The sequence below is a fragment of the Microtus ochrogaster genome, unplaced genomic scaffold (assembly GCF_000317375.1).
Source record: "Microtus ochrogaster isolate Prairie Vole_2 unplaced genomic scaffold, MicOch1.0 UNK15, whole genome shotgun sequence".
Lineage (NCBI taxonomy): Eukaryota > Metazoa > Chordata > Mammalia > Rodentia > Cricetidae > Microtus > Microtus ochrogaster.
In genome coordinates, this window is record NW_004949113.1 from 4,268,683 (window position 1) to 4,284,880 (window position 16,198).

Genomic DNA, 16,198 nt, shown 5'->3' on the forward strand with positions numbered 1-16,198 from the left:
AAAAAAAAAAAAAAAAAAAAAAAAAAAAAGAAACAGTGGAACTGGTGTTACAGATTGTGATGAACCACCATGTGGGACTGGGAATTGAACCTCAACCTCTTTAAAAGCAGCCAGTGCTCTTACTGCTCTTACCCACTGACCATCTCTAGCTCCTAGCTGTCTTACTGTAACTCTGTCCTGTAGACCAAACATAGTTGTCAGTACTATTCTAGACTATTAGCCTTCTTCATGTCTTATTCATCGTGGTCTAATACTGCTTGGCTTTTACTAAGGCTCTTACAGGCCTAGATTGGTAATTTCCTCCAAGAGTGTAAAGCTGAAGAAGATTTAAGACCCTTAATACTGGGGACAGGGAAGTTTGAGTGTTTAATAAGAACCTGGCTCCTAGAAGAGCTATATCTGACTATATAAATAAACGTGGTGCTTAGAGCCCACTAGCTCTAAGAAGCAGCATCCTGCTACAGTGCCAGAGGTTTGAGCTTTCCTCTTTTCTGTTTTTCTATTCATTCTTGTGTCTTGTTTTGTACTGTAGATGTTCATTTTGAGACCAGGCCTCACTGTTTCATAAGTCAATCTTGAATTCCTGGGCTCAGGCAATCCTTCAGTGTCCTAAGTTTCTGATTTAGGGTGATTACAGGGATGTTGTCCCCCACCCACCCATAATTATTTTCAATTCTTTAGGTATTTATGTTTTGCCTGCGTGTATACCACATGTCTATCTGGTGCCCACAGAGTCCAAAAGAGGATATCAGACTTCCTGGGACTGCAGTTGCATATGGTTATGAGCCACCATGTAGGTGGTGGGGATTGAAACTGTACTCTCCAAGAGTGCTGAACCATCTCTCCAGCCTCAGGATAATACCGTCCCCACAATTTTTATGAGGCATGGTCCCATTATGTAGCTCTGGCTATCCTGGAACTCACTCTGTAGACCAGGCTGGCCTTGAATTCAGAGATCCACCCACCTCTGCCTCCCAAGTGCTAAGATTAGAGGCTGTGCCACTACTTCCTTCAGACAGGATTTTTTTTTTCTTTTTCAAGATAGGGTTTCTGTACTGTAGCTTTGAAGCCTGTCCTGGAACTAGCTCTTGTAGACCAGGTTGGCCTCAAACTCACAGACATCTACCTGCCTCTGCCTCCCAAGTGTTGGATTTAAAGGCATGCACCACCACTGCCTGGTTTAATTTTTTATTTTAGCCGGGCAGCAGTTAGTGTTGGGAGGACAGTGATGTGTGGGAATAGGATCGTGTCCTTACTAGATGTAACTGTCCATCTCGGAAGACAGCAGTTGTGCCACTACATATAGAAGCAGAGGGTGACTTTGTGTTTTTGAGACAGGGTTTCTCTGTGTAGCTTTGGAACCTGTGCTGGAACTCATTCTGTAGACCAGGCTGGCCTCGAACTCAACAGACATCCACCTGCCTCTACTTCCTGAGTGCTGGGATTCAAGGTGTGCGCCATCACCGTCTAGTTTAGGTGACGATTCTTAATTGTGCTATGAAGCAAAAGAACAGGTGTGTCTCAAGATAGATCTCTGACTGAAGTCAGAAGAGGTACCCATAAAGAAATGCCTCTTAACCAGACATGGGGGCTCACTTTAAATCCCTGAACTCAGGAGGCAGAGGCAGATGGATCTCTCTGAGTTTGAGGTCAGCCTGGTCTACAGAGTGAGTTCCAGGACAGCCAGGGCAACACAGAGAAATCCTGCCTCAAACCAAAAAAACAAAAAGCATCTAGTTAGTGCCTAGAGAACCAGGGATCGCCAGGTCAAGCTTGCCAGACTTAGCAGACAGAGCCACAGATAAACCCTGTCGAAAAAAAAAAAAAAAAAAAAAAAAAAAAAAAAAAAATTCTCTTGTGTCCACTGATTCAGGAGGTTGGGGAAAAGAGGCTTATGTAAAACCCTGGACCCTAAAGAACATTATTATTTTTAATTTTTTAAATGATTTATTTAACTTTATTTTATGTGCATTGGTGTGAAGGTGTCAGATCTTATGAAATTGCATTTTCAGACAGTTGTGAGCTGCCATGTGGGTGCTTGGAATTTAATCCAGGTCCTCTGGAAGAGCAATCAGTGCTCTTAACTGCTGAGCCACATCTCCAGCCCCTAAAGAACATTATTAAAGGGACCAGGACACAGGAGTGAAGTGAGATGAGGCAGCCTAGCCTAAATTTTTGAAAACTATCCCGAGGAAGAGAAGCCATTGAGAAGTTTTGAGGACAATGAATATAATAACCATGGAAGAATATTTTGAAAAGTTCATAGGGTGGACATGGAGAGGCCACACGATCAAGACAAGCGAAGACTACTTTGGTCTATGGGTATGGCAGGAAGTTTGTGTCCAGGTAAGAGATCAAGGAAATAAGATATATATTTGGTAGCTCCATGGGTTCTTTGCACCTTAAGGTTGAGAGGCTTCACTGATGTGATTATATCCTAACATGGCATAGTAAGGAATGTTATCCTTTTTGGTGGACAGTCCCGTCTTTGTGACTAGGTTACACTGAGAGAGAACGGGTCTTTGGAACAGTTGGATTAGAAGCCTTGAATTTCTCAGGTGGAGTGGGTGTGTTAACATTCCCAGGAAAAGCCAGTGCTCCACCCCCTGTCAGGAGTGGCCCCGCCCACACCGCTTTATACGCATGCGCACTCCTTGTGCCCGCCCTCTCCTCGCTCCCGACGCGCCGTGCGCAGGCGCGTTGCTTTTCCATGTGTGCTCAGGCCGTCAGCCCGGTCCAGCTTAGGAAGGACGCCAGGTAGCGCCGGAGACTGAAGTGTTCGTTCCCCATCGTCTGTTGCTGTCTTCCACTCCCGGTCTCTCCCCGCGGCCTCCGTCGCCATGGGTAAGAGTCGGACGAAGCGCTTCAAGAGACCTCAGTTCTCCCCTACTGGTAGCTGTCAGGCCGAGGCGGCGGCCGTGGCGAACGGGACCGAAGACGAGGAGGACGACGGGCCAGCGGCGGAGCTTCTGGAAAAGGTGGGTCGATGGCTTGACCGGGCTCTGGGCGGCTTGCGGCAGGGTGTCCGCGGGAGCGGGGCTGCGGCGCGCGTGCTCACTGCCCACCTCTGACGTCTTGGTTCCCGCAGCTCCAGCACCCGAGCGCCGAGGTCCGCGAGTGCGCCTGCGCGGGGCTGGCCCGGCTGGTGCAGCAGCGGCCGGCCCTGCCAGACTTGGCGCGCCGCGATGCTGTTCGCCGGCTCGGGCCGCTGCTGCTGGACCCTAGTCTGGCGGTCAGGGAGACGGCGGCTGGAGCTCTAAGGTGAGTCGGAGAGGGTCCGAGGCCATGTCCCTGCGAGCAAACAAACCCATAACACCCTCTCCCGCTGCGTTCTCTACTAATGCGGAGAGAAAAACCTCCCTGCGATCTCAGGTTTGCAGCGGATAGAGATAGGAGTTCGGGTTCCGAAGGACCCCGGGAGCCACAGGTCACGCACCTTGTTTGTATACACCTGGCTACTTCACCTGTCCTCAAACCTGATGCCTTTTTTCCCTTCCAAGGCGCGCTATAGGGTCCCTGACTGGATGGCTCTAAGTATACCGATATTTCAGCATGCAGGATGTTAGCAGGACAGCCAAGATCCTTGTCTTTGCAGGAGCTCCATTGAGAGGGTGTCTGGAAACTAGCAAAAAGTCAACTGGTATTAATGAGAATTGCTGTGTAAACGACGGGCTAGGGGAGTTGCACTGGGGTGTCCTCTAGATGGCATTTATAAACGGAGACCAGAGGACCGGAGAACCGGACATGGGAAAATAGGGTGAGAGCATTCGGTATGGGAGGAAGAGCCATGCCAGAGAAGTGAGGCCGAGGGCGGATAGACGCTACACAGAAGTTAATGTGACTGAGGGGAGGAGGTGGCAATTATAGTCGCTGCGGCTGCTGAGTTGAAGGATTTAGTCTAAACCAGAGTGATGAAGTCTACCTTTTGAAAAAGCCACTCTGATGGCTATGCAGAGAGTGAACTGTAGAGGGGGCTGGACCTTAACTTTTGGAATCTCACAGATTTGGCTGTGTGTATTGTTTCAGTTAGGCAAGCAGCGATGGAGTGCCTGTGTGCCAGTCATTGGACTAGGCTTCGGGAATGGTGTAGTGGGGAATACAGACGTAATTTCTGGCCTTCGTAAATCTTAGGTCTATTGAGGAAGGTTTCTGATAATCTCTTGTTTATTACCTGGCCTTTAACCCTACCACTTGAGAGACAGGTGGCTGGCCAATCACCTGAGTTCAAGGCCAGTCTGGTCCACTGTGCAAGTTCTAGGACAGCCAAGGCTACACAGGGAAACCCTGTCCCTGGAGAAAAATCTGTTGATTATTATTAACCAAATAATGCATATATGTATCAATACAACCAGTAGCAATTACAGAGAATTCTGTTAGTTGGGGTATGGTGGGTTTATGTAAGAATGGCTCTCACAGGCTCATATGTTTAAATGCTTAGTCACCAGGGAGTGGCATTATTTGAAAAGGATTAAGAGGTATGGCCAGCCCAGGAATGGTGGTGCTTTCCATTAATCTCAGAACTCTGTTGGTAGAGGCAGGTGGAGCTCTGTGAGTTTAAGGTCAACCCGATCTACAGAGCAAGTTCTAGTGCAGCCAAGGCTAGACAGAATCCCTGTCTTGAAAAACCAGAAAGGGGGGGGGGCTTGTTGGAGTGGGTGTGGGATTATAGATGAGGTGTGTCACTGTAGGCTTCAAGGTTTCAAAAAGCTCACACCAGGCCAGCATCTCTGTCCATGAATCAGAATGTAGCTCTCAGCTACTGCTCCAGCACCATGCATCCCACCGTGCTCCAGCCATGATGATGATGGACTAAGCCTCTGAAACTGTAAACCAGCTCCAGTTGAATGCTTTCCTTTAAAAGAGTTGCCTTGACAGTGACTAAGACAACGAAGTTATGTGTTGTGATAAAGAGCAGACAGTTGAAAATCTGTAGGCTTGTTTTCCAGCTTATGACAAATACATTTTTTCCTCAGAAACTTTGACTGTGATTAAACAGTACATTTGGGAGCTTAGTTGTATTTTGTGATGTATGACTTGAAAGTAAAGCGTGTTTAAATTTCTTATGTAGGAATCTCAGTGCTTGTGGAGGTTTTGAAGTCTGTGATGACATGGTGGCTAAGGACATCATGACACCTCTGGTGGCACTGCTGAAAGAGGTATGTGGTGTTTAATGAGGCCCGAGTGCTGGCTTCTAAGGGGAGCTCTTAGGAGACAAGGGCAGGTGGATTTTACCCTCAGTACTTTTGTGTCATGAGTCCTGAGTTCCCTTTAAACTTCCGTGGCAATTTCATTTCTTTTCCTGGAAACTGACAGTACACAGGCTTTACTAATACCAATCTCTATTATTGTGTCCTTTATGGTGATTAGAAGAGCTGTTTCTAAAGCTATGCAGACTTATCCCGTTAGAATTAAAGCTCTATATTTCTTTATCGCTCACTTATGTATGTATATAATTTAATCTTCACAGCAGTCCAGTGAGACAGTTTTTTTCCTTTTCTTTTCGTGTGCTGGAGCTGGAACTCAAATCTTTGTGCCACCTAAAGTCAGGTGCTTTTCCATTCAACTGTATCCCAAGTCCAAGGCAGGTATTATTATACCTGGTTATATGATGATACACCCAAGAAACAGGCATATGAACTTATAAAGATTATATTGCACCCTCATGCTTAATATTACACCATTCATATATATGATTTACCTCATTGGTTAAGGACAGTGGGCTCTTATAGGTCTTAGTCTGTCATGCCTTTTTTCCGCTTATCTATGTATAGCCAGTTTTCACTTGATACTGCATAAAAGACCCAGTTTGGATGTGCACCATCAGTCCTTTCCCTTTAGAATTGTGATTCTGTACTCGAGGTGATTTTGCCGCCCCATGGGGACATTTGGCACTATGCTGCTGGCATCCAGTGGGCAGAGGTCAGGGATGCTATAGAACCTTCTTCCATGCAGACGGAACTTCCCCATAAGAAGTTCAAGACTCAGAAGACCTGCTTTGGAGAGTGCCATGTACTGTACTCAAGGCACTTCTGCACAGAGCTTAAGGGCACCAGCTTTGAGGCCTAGAGAGTCTGTAGCTGAAGCCCAACTGCACCATATGCTCAGCTGCATCTTCATCAGCTTCTGTGTATCTTATTTCCTTACTTATGTTGAGATAAAGGTTAATAGTTTGTTGTGAGGATTAATTACTTAATATATGTAAGATGCTCAGAATAGTATTTATTTTATTTTGTTTATTTTTGTGTACATGTCTGTGTCTGTGTGAGCGAATGTCATGTGTCTGCAGATGCCTTCAGAGGCTAGAAAAGGGTGTCAGATCCCTTGGAGTTAGAGTTACAAATAGTTGTGTATCAACTGATATGGATACTGGGAACTGAACCCAGGTCTTCTGAAAGGGCAGTACACGCCCTTCCTCTGGACAAACACAATACTCCTTTTGTTTGTTTGGGTTTCTCTGTGTAGCCCTGGCTGTCCTGGAATTCACTCTGTAGACCAGACTGGCCTTGAACTCAGATCCACCTGCCTCTGCTTCCACTGCCAGCCCAGTAGGTCACTCTTAACTGAACTCTCTCTCTACCCGCAAGGGATGCATCATTTTGAGAAATGTGCTTATGGCCATATATGTTTGTTAACCACTGTAATTTTTGGTGCTTTTGCTTTTGTAATTCTTTGCTAATGTTAGCTTTTTTGCTTAGTTAATCTTTTGAACCAAGGTGCTAATCATAATGTTTGATTGCAGTGTAGCGCTGGACTGGATTCAAATGAGATGTCTCCACAGGAGAAAACTGATACGAACAGAAATTCTATTGAGAGCATAGCCAACGAGGCTGTGAATGTGCTGTGGAATATATGGTAAGGAGCCTTCCAAGAACAGCTTCTTACTGCACCGCTGCCCAGCCTGCTGCTCTTTCTGTTACGCTGTAGACACCTCCTGTAACTGTGATGCTGATACTTAGTAGGTGATAATGCCTGGTGATTTGAGACTCATCCTCTTCATCAGCCCAGGGCAGACTGTGTTGATATCTGGAATGAAAAAAGGCCCACAGACATTGCCTGATGCTTTTGAATAGGAAGAGCAGCTCTGGCATTGAGTAGGAACAAGGCCATTGTTTTCCATGTTGCTGGTTAGGATGGAATGAACCTCACCTGAGAATGACAGTAGCTAGAAAGAAAGCCTGGAAGCACTTTTCTGATTTTACATCTGTGATTATCACAGAATGATGGTTCCTTATTTTCATCTAAAAGCAGTGGTTCTTAGAATATAAGATTGAGTTAGACCTTGAAAAGCTGAGTCTGTCTGTAATTTTGTCTTAAACTAGTAGATTTATTCCATCCCACCAGAAATGGGCAAAAGATTTGAGAAAATGACTCCCCCCCCTTTTATTTTTAGTTTTTCCTTTTTTGTTTTTTGCTTTCTTTTCTCTTCCTCCCTTCTTTCACCGCCCCCCCACCCCAGGGTCTCACTATGTAATGTCTGGTTTTGAACTCATGATCCCCTTACCTTGGTCTTCAGCTTGGGATTACAGACTGGCTAAAAGAAATGGTACATGAGCAACTGATGGGTGTTTTTCTGTGTACCGACAATCTTTTACTTTATGTTATATAATTTGGTTGTTTGAAACTGTGCATTTCATGGCTGCTAGGCACTAAACACATGGTCTACCACTGTAGTTTTTTTTTTTTAACTAACCTGGATTTTTAAAAAAAAAAAATACTATTTTTAGTTATGTATATGTGTGCAGGTATGTGCATATGAGTGCTGCTACCCTCCCAGGCCAGAAATCTGGAGTTAGAGATGGTTATCAGCCTCTAAATGATAGTGCTGGGAATTGAACTCAGGTCTCTACAAAAACAGCACTCTTAACCGCTGTGTCGTCTTTCTAGCTCTTTTTATCTTTATTTTTTGAGACAGGTGTGGTCCAGGTTAGCCTGGGACTTGCTAGGTAGCTAAGGATGACCTTGAATTCCTGACCCATTTGTTCATATTTCCCATGTCCTGGACTTGTAGGTGTGAGCCACCACATGAGGCTTGAACTGGGAGTTTAAATAATATTTTCTTTGAAAAGAGCCTAATATATCTATAATCCAAAGTAAATGTTTTTTCTTAACTGCCTGTGAGTTTCGTCTTCACCATGTAGTTATCCACTATAGTTATCAGAGCTCCTAGACTTTTGTTTCCCAGTTTCCATTTCTGTATTGATACATGCTCTGCCTTCTTGACTGTAGCTCAGTACTGAAACCACTAGATACCTAGCAGAAAATATGTTTACTTGGATAGCATGTATAATAATGTAGTCACCTGTTTGCTCTGTTAGTATGTTATGTATATGTTTACGTTGAGATTATTTTCTAGAAACGAGTAAAACTACTATTCATTCCTTTTACCCTGGTTTTAGTGTGTGTGTGTGTGTGTGTGTGTGTATGTATATATAGTATTGATAACTTTTTTATTTAAAACGAATTCTATGATTTCAAAACTACTTATTAGAGGAATTTCTCTGAAGATTGAAAATTTTGCTTGATGAAATTATAATTTCAGTCTAGGAGTGAGTAAATATGATTTTCAATTAAAAATGTTGCTTTTTATGTGATAGAGGCCTTTGTCCTTACTTGGACTCATTATTAAGTGATCGTGGAAAAACAACAGTTTGCACAAGGAGTTGAGGCCTTGGGCCAGGTGCCAGCACACCAGCATGCAGGATTTCAGATGTACTGCCTCTTCTGTGGGTCTTGGGTTTTCTTAAGTTTGTAAAATGGGAAGTTGGATGAGATGATTTCTGAGGCTCTTCCAGCTCTAAGCTTCTCTAAAGAGATCAGCTGAAAGATCCCACTGTGATGGAGATGAAACCCTGATTGGTGTTGCCATGTACTATGACTAAGAATGGCCATTTCTTTATAAATGTGGGGGTTTTGACTCCGATTATTGATTTTATAAAGCATAATTATTTTTTTCCTAGTTGTCTGTGGTTGATTTCTTAATGTTAAAATATAAACTGTAAAACTTGTTTTTCCCCTTCAATTTAGTGAATGCAGTAGTAGAGCAGTGTCTATATTCAACAAAGAAGGGTGTTTGGAGATTGTGTTAAAGTTCTTGCGTAGGTTCCCCACCAGTGTTGACCTGGCTGTTTCCGTAGGTAAGTGAAGAAAGTGCTCATTTGTTCGTGTGTTGTCTTGTTCAGGACAGCCTGTCTGCTATACAGCAGTGATTGCTGTCTTACTGTTACTTACATAAATATATAGTGGAGTTCTGTTTGTATGGAACTTCTTTTTTTTTAAAGATTTATTTATTTATTATATATACAATATTCTGGCTGCATCTATCTCTGTGGGGCAGAAGAGGGCACCAGATCTCATTACAGATGGTTGTGAGCCACCATGTGGTTGCTGAGAATTGAACTCAGGACCTCTGAAAGAGCAACCAATGCTCTTATCCTCTGAGCCATCTCTCCAGCGCCTGTATGGAACTTCTTTAAATCTGTGACTAATACTTATACTTAATAATTCTGCAGGGCTTTTTGGTATTTTGGTTTGTTTTGTTTTTGAGACAGGGCCTTACTATGTACCTCTGGCTAGTCTGGAACTTGCAGTATAGACCAGGCTAACCTCTGATGCTCAAAGATCTGACTCCCAGGTCTGGATTCAAAGGTGTATGCCACCATGTCCTGGTCAGTTCTGAATTGTTTTGTTTTGAAAGGGAGGAAGGCAGTTATGTGGGTATGTGTAATATGTTACATCTTAGAAACCTTTATTCTAAGCCCCCACCAGGTGATGGTGGCACATGCCTTTAATCTCAACACTCAGGAGGCACAGGGATCTCTGAGTTCAAGGTCAGCATGGTCTACAGAGTGAATTACAGAACAACCAGGATTACACAAAGAAATCACGTCTCGAAAACAAACAAAAAAAAAACCCTAACAACAACAAAAAACTGATTGACCTTTCAGTGAGGGCAATGTCCCTTTCATGGGAGCTGAGGACATGGAGTCCAGCACTTGTCTTTAGCTTCCTACCTTCTTTGTGGTGGTCTAGAGAGCCATTGAGAAAGCCTCCGTTCTGCAGGAGGAAGCAGCAGAGAGTAGGCAGCTGGGCAGAATGCTGGGTGCAGGCAGAGAAACACTTGAAAGGGCTTCTTCTCTATCCAGCTCCCTTTATTAATTCTGCATATTTCCAGAAAGGGAAGAAGTATATTCTTTCTAGCACTGTGTCTCCTAGGTTTAGTAGGTACCTTTTCCTTATTAAAGTTACTTTATGTGTGTGCATGTGCTGTGTGTGTTGTGGTGCCTAAGAAACCAGAACAAGGCATCAGATCCCTAGGAGCTGGAGCAACAGGCAGTTGTGAACTGTCAGATGTGGGTGCTGGGAACTGAACCTCTGTTAGAGGTTCTCTGTAAGAACAGTAGGTGCTCTTGACAGCTCAGCAACTGTTCTTTTTTAGCTCTGACTGGCCTGCAACTTGCTCTGTAGATCAGGCCAGCCTTAAATTCACCTGCTTCTTCAGTGCTGAGATTAAAGCTGTGTACTACCATGCCCAGCTCTCAGAAGATAGTTTTAGGAGACCAAAAAAGGGAAACAAAAATAAAATAGTAGTATAAGTACTACTGGAAAAATTTAAAAGATTGGTTTGTCAAATGAAATCTGTAGGAGGTAGTGTTTTGTTTTTGTTTTTGTTTTTTTAAAGATTTATTTATTATGTATACAACATTCCTTCCATGTATGTTTGTATGCCAGAAGAGGGCACCAGATCTCATTATAGATGGTTGTGAGCCACCATGTGGTTGCTGGGAATTGAACTCAGGACCTCTGGAAGAGCAATCAGTGCTCTTAACCTCTGAGCCATCTCTCCAGCCTTCATGGAGGTAGTGTTTTAAGTGGGGACATTAGAAACTGCTCACTATTCTAGAAATTAGCAGATGTCTTTATCTTAAACCAGTTTTTAATGTAACAGTAAAATATAGGGGTGAGGCTGGAGAGATGGTTTAAGGGTTAAGAGTGTGTACTGCACTGCAGAACTTAAGTTTAGTTCCCAGTACCCACATCCTGCTGCTCACAACTGCCTTTAACTCCAGCTCTAGAGGAATAGGTGCCCTTTTATGGGCCTCTGTAGGCACCTGCACTCATATGCACATACCCACAGAGACAGATATACACACATAATTAAAAAAAATATCTTTAAAAAAATCTAAGATAAAATTTGGTGGTATACACCTTTAATCCTCACTCTTGGAAGGCAGAAACAGGTGGATCTCTGTGAGTTGGAGGCCAGCATGATCTACAGAGTGTGTTCCAGGCCAGCCAGGGCTACCAGTGAAACCCTGTCTTGAAAAACTCAGGGGGAAAACTTTTAAAAAGAAATAAACAAAACAAAAACACCCAAACAAACTGGGCTAGCAAAATGGCTTAGTGGGCAAAGTACTGCTATGCAATCCTGACAACTTGAGTTTTGTCTCAGGAGCCCCACAAGGTGGAAAGAGAGCCAGCTCCAGTAAGCAGTAAGTTTTCTTCTCACCTCCAACATGCTCTGTGGCATATAGTCTGTGCTTACACACACAGAAGAAAAAAAAATGAATGCAATTTTTAAAATAAAAATATTTTTGTGCCTTTAAAGGTTTTGGATTTTTTTTCTAGTTGTTTTATTACTATTGTGGGTGATAGCACAGACATGCATGTGCCGTGGAGTGTGTGGGGAGATCAGAAGACAGCTCTATCAAGAATCTAACACCCTCACACCAATGCACATAAAATAAAATTAAATAAATTTTTTAAGAAAGGAAAAAGAAAAAAGAATCACTTTTCTCCTTCATTGTAGGCTCTAGAGATGGAGCTCAGGTTGTAAGACTTTTTAAGGAAGCACTCCTGGGCTCCAGTTCTTATTCTAATGTACTTTTCACAGTGAATCATCTTAAGTCATTTTGAAATGTATAATAGTGTTTTCTTTCTGTATTTCGCTAGATTGGTGATTTTATAAACACATTTTGCAAGTAAAGCAACACTTACATATAATACAGTAGATTTATATGGTTTTGTCCTGTCCAGAATAAGGTTTTTTTTTCCTGTTTTTGTTTATTTTTTAAAACAATCTTTTCTCATTTCACATATCAATCCAAGTTCCCACTTCCTCTCCTCCTGCCCCCCTAACCTTCCAACCCCCGCCCCCCCATCTATTTCTCAGAGAGGGTAAGGTAAGCCTTCCCATTTGGAGTCAACAAAGTCTGGCACATCACTTTGAGGCAGGACCAAGGCCCCCCCCCCAGAATAATTTTTTGAAATTATGTTTATGATAGCATTCATAGCTTATTGATATGGGATTTCCCTCTGTATGCTGTGATATGTTTTATTACCATTGGTTAGTAAAGAAACTGCTTTGGGCCTATAGGAGGGCACAGTATAGCTGTGCAGATGCTGAAGGAGAAAGACGCCCAGAAACCTTACCGGTAAACCATGAGCCTTTGTAGTAAAATACAAAATAATAGGAATGGGTTAATTTAAGTTTAAGAGCTAACTAGCAATACATCTAATAGGCCAAGCAATGTTTAGTTAGCACAGTTTCTGTGTGATTATTTTGGGTCTGAGCGGCTGGGAAACGATCAAGTTGCCTCCATCTACAGTTTATCTTTCTTTTGTGTTTAGATGTTGAGGTGGTTGCTTTGCTGTAGTGTACTGGGGATCCAGCTCAGAACCTTGCTTGCGCTAGGCAAGCACTCTGTAATCAAGCTATTATCCCAGCTCTTTATCTTGTCTTTTGGTAATGTGACTAGCACTAGTCTCTTAATAACTCAATACATTTAGATGTAAGTATGTGTACACACACATCTCTGCACATAGATGCATTTTGGGATCCAAATTAGATCCCAGCAGTGTAGCACGAATTCTAGTTGGTCTTAATAAAAATTCAGAGTCAGATGTAAGGGATGTTAATGCTGAAGATCAAAGAAGTAGAGAAGCCAGCCACTAGAGAGTTCTTTTACCTCTACCAATGCTCAGACCGAAGGGGCAAGCCTGTCCTCAGACAGTCTCCTCAGACTTCATCATCTGACACAGGGTTGATCCCAAGACTGCAACTGTCTCCACCAAACCTCAGACAGCACTGAGTTCCTGTCTCCTTCTGTCTTAAATTTCTCTCTCCACCCAACCATATCACTTCTGTCTCCACCTCTTTAGTACTGGGATTAAAGGTGTAAGGTTCCGAAGTGCTGGGATCACCTTTGTGTGAGCTCTGTTTCTCTTTTAGACTGGATCAATTTTGTATAGCCCAGTGTGGCCTTGAACTAACAGATCCCTCTACCTCTTGAGTGCTGGGATTAGAGGTGTGTGCCACCATGCTCTGGCCTCTAGTTACTTAGCTCTGTACTCTGATCTTCAGGCAAGCTTTATTTGTTAAAACACAAAGTAAAACACAACAGTACCTTGTATTTTTGTTTTAGTTTTATTTAGTTTGTGTATGAGTGTATGTGGACCATATACATTCCTGGTGCCCTTGGAGGTCAGACGAAGGAGTTGGATCCCCTGAAACTGGAGTTACAAATGGTTGTGAGCTTTCATATGGGTGCAAAGAACCAAACCCAGGTCCTTTGTAAGAGCAGTAAGTGCTTTTAACTGAAGCCATCCTCCAGTCCTAGTATCATGTTTTTAGATTCATTTGGATAGATACAGTCTAATTTTAAATTCCTAGATCTGGATTTTTATGGAATAAGTATCTCAGGAAACAAATTTGGATTTATAATTTGGATTTATTTTCCTTTTGTACCTCAGAGGTCTCTTTTGTCAAAACCTTTCATGTGATCTCAGTTGTTTTTATGCTTTCAATCAATTTCTAGCATGAATGTTGTAACCCATTACGTTGGTTTTGTTTTGTATTGCTTTGATTTGTTTTTGGTTATTTTAGACAGGGTCTATCTATATAGCCCTGGCTGTCCTGAAACTATGTAGATCAGACTACTCAAACTAATAAATATCCTTCTGAATGCTGGGATTAAAGAGTAATGGTATTAAAGTCAAACACCACCACACTCAGCTACTTTTTTTCATAAATAGCCCTAATGAATAGTGTTTTTAATAATCAAAATGCCTAATACCTCAGGTTTGTTCTTGGCAACAAAACCACTGTTAAACATGTGGTGCATGAACTAAAATGTCCTACTACTGGCCTATGATAAGTATAAACTGAGGATAAATCAGATATTTATAATAATTCAGCATTACCACAACATTTAGGAACCTTTAAGTTATAGTCTATGAGAGTCTAGTTCTATAAAGAATTAAAAATTTAAAGAAGATGACAGATTGAGATCTCTAGCCCTGATGGTTGTGAAGCCTCTTTTGTGTGTACCTTCCTTGAAGTAAAAAGCCTATATATCTAAAGAAGCAGATGTGTCTAGAAATTGTAAAAATGCACATTTTTGTATGTTGTACTGGTGTAAATTACCCTAAAATTGTTGGGTTTTGTCTCACAGCATATTGCTTACAGACAGTAACTGAAGAGAACCCAGAGCTCCTGAAGTCTTTTGATGGCACAGCTCTGCGTGTGCTAGAGTCTGCTTTGCTTTGTCCTGTCACCTCGATGGAGTACATTCTGCTAAAGACACTGGTGGCAGGTAAGGTTTAGCTAAGTTATCTAGTAACTTTGAGTGAGTAAAAATGGGGGCCTTCATTTCAGCACTCCAGCTTGCGCTCTGCCCTGTCTGAAAGTCTTTCTATCAGAGCAGAGACCTTAACTGACATAGTTTTCCATAGTGTGAAGCTTTCCAGAATGGATGTTTCTATTTTTTTTAAAAATTTTTATCTTTTTCTTTTCAGGTTTTTGTTTTGTTTTATAAAGACAGAATTTCTCTGTAGCTCTGACTATTCTGGAACTTGATCTGAGACCAGGCTGGCCTCACACTTAGAGGTCTGCTTGCTTCTGCCTCCAGAGTACTAAGACTAAAGGTGTGCACAACCACTGCCCTGCTTATCTTTTCTTTTTATGTGCATGTGTGTGTGGTTGTGTGTGCTTATGTGCCCCATATGGTATAATACAAAGCATGTTGTCGTACAGCTGAATTTCCAGATTTCTTCATCCTGCAATATGAGACTTTATCCACCAAATGATAACTTTTCCTAAATGTGCTCCCCCTTGCTATCTCTGGTTACCCCCATTCTGCTGTGGATATGACTATTGTAAAAATTAGCCTTACAATAACAAATAGAATCATTTATATTCGTCCCATTATGGGGAGACAGGGCCTAAGCTCCAAGATTGTCTACATAGTGAAATGCATCAATACTATTTCTTTTTAATTTTTGAGAACGGTCTGATGTAGCCCAGGTTGACCTTAAACTTACTGTATAGTCTGATAACCGTAAACTTCCTACACCTTTGGTGCTAGGAGTATTGTTGTGTACCACCACACCCTATTTATACAGTGCTGGGGATCAAACCCAAGGCTGTGTGCATGCTAAGCAAGCACTCTACTGACCAAGCTATAGTCCCAGCTCATTTACTTCTTTTTCAAGCTGGATAGTATTCCAGAGTGTGTGTGTGTGTCACTCTTGGGTGTTTTTTGTGTGTGGTTTTTCAAGACAGAGTTTCTCTATGTAACAGTCCTTGTTGTCCTGAAATTTACTTTGTAGACCAGTCTAACCTCAAACTCAGAGATCCTCCTGCCTCTGCCTCCCAAGTGCTGGCATTAAAGGCATATGCCACCACTGCCTGGCAGTTTGGGGATTTTGAGGCAGGGTTTCTTTATAGCCTTCCCTGTACTGGAAGCCACTCTCTGTTTGTTCTCAGATGGGCTTTGTGGGCGGTGTTCACCACTTAGCTATGTTAATCATGCCACAGTGACCATGACTAGTTTTGTCTAGCCTCTGCTTTCAGTATTTTAAGTTATGCCTAGCTGGTATTTTTAGACATAGATGCTCATATGGCTACAACTTGCATTGTAATAGTAAGCCGAAATTGACCTAGAATTTGTGATCCTCTTGACTCCACCTCCCAAATGCTAGAATTACTGGTGTACAGCACTAGCCCTGGTTTTGCAGTCCTACGGGTTGAACCCAGGGCTTTGTGCATGCTAGGCAAGCAGTCTACCAACTAAGCTACATCCCCATACCCTGCCATTCACTTTAAAAAAAATTATTCCAGCCGGGCGATGGTGGCGCACGCCTTTAATCCCAGCACTCAGGAGGCAGAGGCAGGCGGATCTCTGTGAGTTCGAGACCAGCC

General features: G+C 42.7%; 1 protein-coding gene across 1 annotated transcript in view; it reads left to right on the forward strand.

Moving 5' to 3' along the window:
- The first annotated feature begins 2,781 nt into the window (after positions 1-2,781).
- The window catches only part of Heatr3 (HEAT repeat containing 3), a 40,537-nt gene continuing 27,120 nt past the window's right edge, over positions 2,782-16,198 (forward strand). Inside the window, exons 1-6 of the mRNA XM_005367032.3 lie at positions 2,782-2,978; positions 3,089-3,261; positions 5,069-5,156; positions 6,740-6,852; positions 9,025-9,134; positions 14,451-14,591. Coding sequence (XP_005367089.1) covers positions 2,841-2,978; positions 3,089-3,261; positions 5,069-5,156; positions 6,740-6,852; positions 9,025-9,134; positions 14,451-14,591 — 763 coding nt within the window. The 5' untranslated portion in view covers positions 2,782-2,840. The remainder of the gene's footprint in view (positions 2,979-3,088; positions 3,262-5,068; positions 5,157-6,739; positions 6,853-9,024; positions 9,135-14,450; positions 14,592-16,198) is intronic.